Source organism: Pseudophryne corroboree, chromosome 1 (genome assembly GCF_028390025.1).
Source record: "Pseudophryne corroboree isolate aPseCor3 chromosome 1, aPseCor3.hap2, whole genome shotgun sequence".
NCBI classification, from domain to species: Eukaryota; Metazoa; Chordata; class Amphibia; order Anura; family Myobatrachidae; genus Pseudophryne; species Pseudophryne corroboree.
The window spans coordinates 1,183,802,157-1,183,805,879 of NC_086444.1; the positions used below are offsets into that span (position 1 = coordinate 1,183,802,157).

General features: G+C 40.8%; 1 protein-coding gene across 1 annotated transcript in view; it reads left to right on the top strand.

Moving 5' to 3' along the window:
* The first annotated feature begins 753 nt into the window (after positions 1–753).
* VAX2 (ventral anterior homeobox 2) overlaps positions 754–3,723 on the top strand; it is a 173,313-nt gene continuing 170,343 nt past the window's right edge. The window contains exon 1 of the mRNA XM_063925300.1: positions 754–1,868. Coding sequence (XP_063781370.1) covers positions 1,613–1,868 — 256 coding nt within the window. The 5' untranslated portion in view covers positions 754–1,612. The remainder of the gene's footprint in view (positions 1,869–3,723) is intronic.

The window sequence follows — 3,723 nt, forward strand, 5'->3', positions numbered from 1 at the left end:
AGTTTCAATGACTGGCTGATACTGTACTATACTTTTGGGCATGTGCAATGTTATGAGAGTCATACTCGAAAGCTTCTAGGGCTGATAAATGTTGCTTTTAAGGTCTGTAGTATATTAGTATATAAACCAAGTGTATACAATAGAAGCGCTAAGAATATCAAGCGCACTAATATCTCAAATAAATAAGAATTTATCACCACTGAGCGTATCAGAATTTGTTGATGAAATGCACAAGACCAGAAAAACATATAAAAATTAAAACGACTTCTTACACTTAGAAAAACTGATTTTATATTTATATATATATATATATATATATATAGATATATATATATACACACACACACATATTTTTTATGTAATATGTATTGCGTTTTATTGTGCCCACAGATTTAAATCTTTACACCGCAGGGGCCCAAATGGCTCCTGGATTCATTAAATAATGATAAACAAAGCTCTATGGATTTATTGGTAACAAACATTTCAGGCGCAGTTGCCGAACCGTTTGTGTATGTCGCTCGTCGTGCATTGATAAGACGAAGATACATCACACCTTGAGATGTATTTTTTTCTCTTCCCCTTTCTTCTATGTATATTCAAGTGCCGTCCACTAAATAGAGTCTTTGTTTACCAATCAATTGCAGGCATTTGACGAGCAGGAAATTACGCTGTGCTAAGCACTCAATTTAAAAATGCCTCCTACCTACCTCCTTTCTCAACAGAAGCATTTATGTAGCTGTGATCCCAAAAGTATTTCCTTAGCTTATCTGGAGGAACAGGGAAAGGAGGGAGAGGAGGAGAATCCAACATATAGCCAAGCTCTGTTAATCCGGCATCCACTCCTCCTTGTTTCCTCCCCCCCCCCTTTCCCTTTGCCCATCCCTCCTTTCCCTCCTTCGTCCCCTACAAAATATATATATATATATTTTTTTTTAAGTAGTATTGATCTTTAACCAACGCAATCATATTTCAAAGTCCAACCTGGCAGGCAAAATGTAAAGGAGGATGTCGGTGGTGGACGAGACGAGCGGTTGGGGACAGTGAGCGCGGACCGGCCCGTGGAACGCTGCCTCCCCTTAACCGATTGGGATTTACAGACTGCAGAAGTTTATGAAGGAAAAGAATATTTAGACTCTGAACTCTTGAAAGAAAAAAGAAAAAAAACAAGGTGGCAACTTGCATTTCCTTCACTCATTCATTTGCAATTCTTTTATACTTGGCTGGACAGAAAAAGACAGAAGAAAGAAGAGACAGAACCACCACCTTCCTAGAACTTAAGTATTTAAATGTCTCATGAACACTCTTTGCAGTACATGATATATGCCTGTGGTCGGTTTTCCTATTCCCTTGCTTGAAAATTCAGGTCCGGGAGCAACTTGACGTGGGTCGTTATAAGAGAAACCTGCGTTGCCGAGGGGACCCTGCATTTGTGTACAGTGGTAACCATGCCGAAACCTTATGTGGAATACTTGTACGGAACCTCTGATGTCTTATGTGCAATCGGTTGCTGACTTCTGCTGTCTGTGTGAATTGTATTTTTTTTTTTTTTTTGCTTTCTGAAAGTGGTGTTGGCGGGAGGGGGGCATCTTAGGGGTTAGGGGAGGTTCGCCTGATGTTTGATCAGGCTACTAGTATGGGTGATGGAGTGTCCGAGGAGAGGAGCCCTCTGTGTGGCAAATCAGCTACGTCGTGTACAGAGCGACTCAGAGACAAGGGAACCAGGACGGATCTGGAGTGTTCCCTACGAGGGCACAGTATAAAGGACATTCCTGTGACCTCCACCTCCAGCCCGGGATCGTCCAAAGAGGAAGGTCAAGACAATCAGTCCGCAGGAGAAGCTGATTACTGTAGACGGATCCTGGTCAGAGGTAAGGCTTTAACGAGGGAGAAAGGGGGGGGTGAAGGGAATGGGATGGAAGAGGAAGAGGAGAGATGAATGGAGGCATCGGAGAGATGGGTGAGCAAAATAACATAACCTTGTCCCTCCGACTATGCATAGGGGGACCTTGCTTTTTTTTTTCTATCTCATGCACCAATCGCTTTAATTAACGAGCCAATAGAAATATGTAGTGGAGTAGTGCGGCATGGTAGCTGCAGGTGCATCTCCGCCTGTCACAGTGGTCATGTGGAAGTTACGTGATTATGATAATGATAGAAATGTCTCACAGTTCCCCCAGTGTCCGCTTTGTGGTTGGAGATCTTGTTTATGTTTTTTTGTGTTAGCCCCCCCCAATAACAAACTCTTTGAACGAGAGCTATCGTTGACTCCCAGCTCAGCACAATGCCCGTTATTGTTTGCATCTCGAATCCATTCCTTCCTACGTCAATACAGATACGTATAGCTGCGAACGTGCCCATAGGAAGCATGAAATATGTATAAAGTTCCATCTAATGAGGCCAGCTTCCTCTTCCTCTCCACAGACGAGAAGGACGGCTGCATTCCTCTATATACATTGCTCCAGTAATGTCACCACATGTTGTATATGTATTGTGCACCCGTAGCTGACTGAAACACACAGTGCGTAGCTTTGCATAGGATGCACAGGCAAGGACTAACGTGGTTATATATAGAAACGGCTCCCCTAAGTCCCTTAATACAGTCGTCACGAAGCTGCCATCTGTACATATAGATTATTTTTTATTCGTAACATGTTTCACAGTTCTGTTGTTTGTTTGTTTTTTACCATCAGCTTTAAGTGTTGTTTTGTTTTCTTTTTTTTTTTTTTGACGTAGAAATTCATAACTTTATTGTTCAACCATTTAGAGTACAAAGCAGGACAAGGCCTGGTGCAGGGCGACTCGGCCTCACGATCTAGGGGCCTCTGCTCCTGCCGTGCTCTGTTGCAATAAACTCAGCACTTTCCGTGAAATCAATAACACTTATTCAGACTAAGGAAAATACAAAACAAACTCTTTTTTGCACATTTTCTTGGGACGTGAACAGAATGTGTTACAATACGTGTTTCAATCCTTCTATATTCATGTTATGACAGACACAGGCATCCCTGGTTCTGCAGCTGATGGTTAACGTTAGACATGACGGAGATGCTATATGAAATAAAATAAAATCTGTTTAATCATGTGCATTATCGCTTCCGCAGTACAATGGCGGTATCCTTTATATTATGGTGTTTGCTGTGACTGCGGTTTGTCTCGGGACGCTGTGTGAAATAAATTAAGTATCGGTGATAATTAATACACAGAAACATCCTACTGAGTAACAAATGTGTATGTAAGAAAGTTTGCAGTGTTAGCCGCCATGAGAGCTGGTGTCTGCTGTATACTTGGGTGCAATTAGGTGGAGATAGAAAAGTCTAATATTAAAAGAAAGAGCAGTTTATTTAACTCTTAACTCACCTGCAAATGTTACTGCTGGCAGTTGTGACTGACACGAGGAATTACACATTATACTTGTTATAAAACAACAACACTGGAGAACTTATTTATCATCTGCTTGATTATATTATCCATTGGTTTTTTTCTCCATAAAATTCTAATACGCTTAGATTATACACACACACACACACACACACACACACACACACACACACACACACACACACACACACACATTTTGCATAGTGTATGTACGTCGCACACATATAGTGTAAATACAGTTTATCTAGCTATCTTTATAAGTATATATTTAAATATAATATGTTGTGTATCTTTGTAGCTGTTTTTTTTTTTTTTTTCATTTTTATTTACGCTGCTGCGGAATAA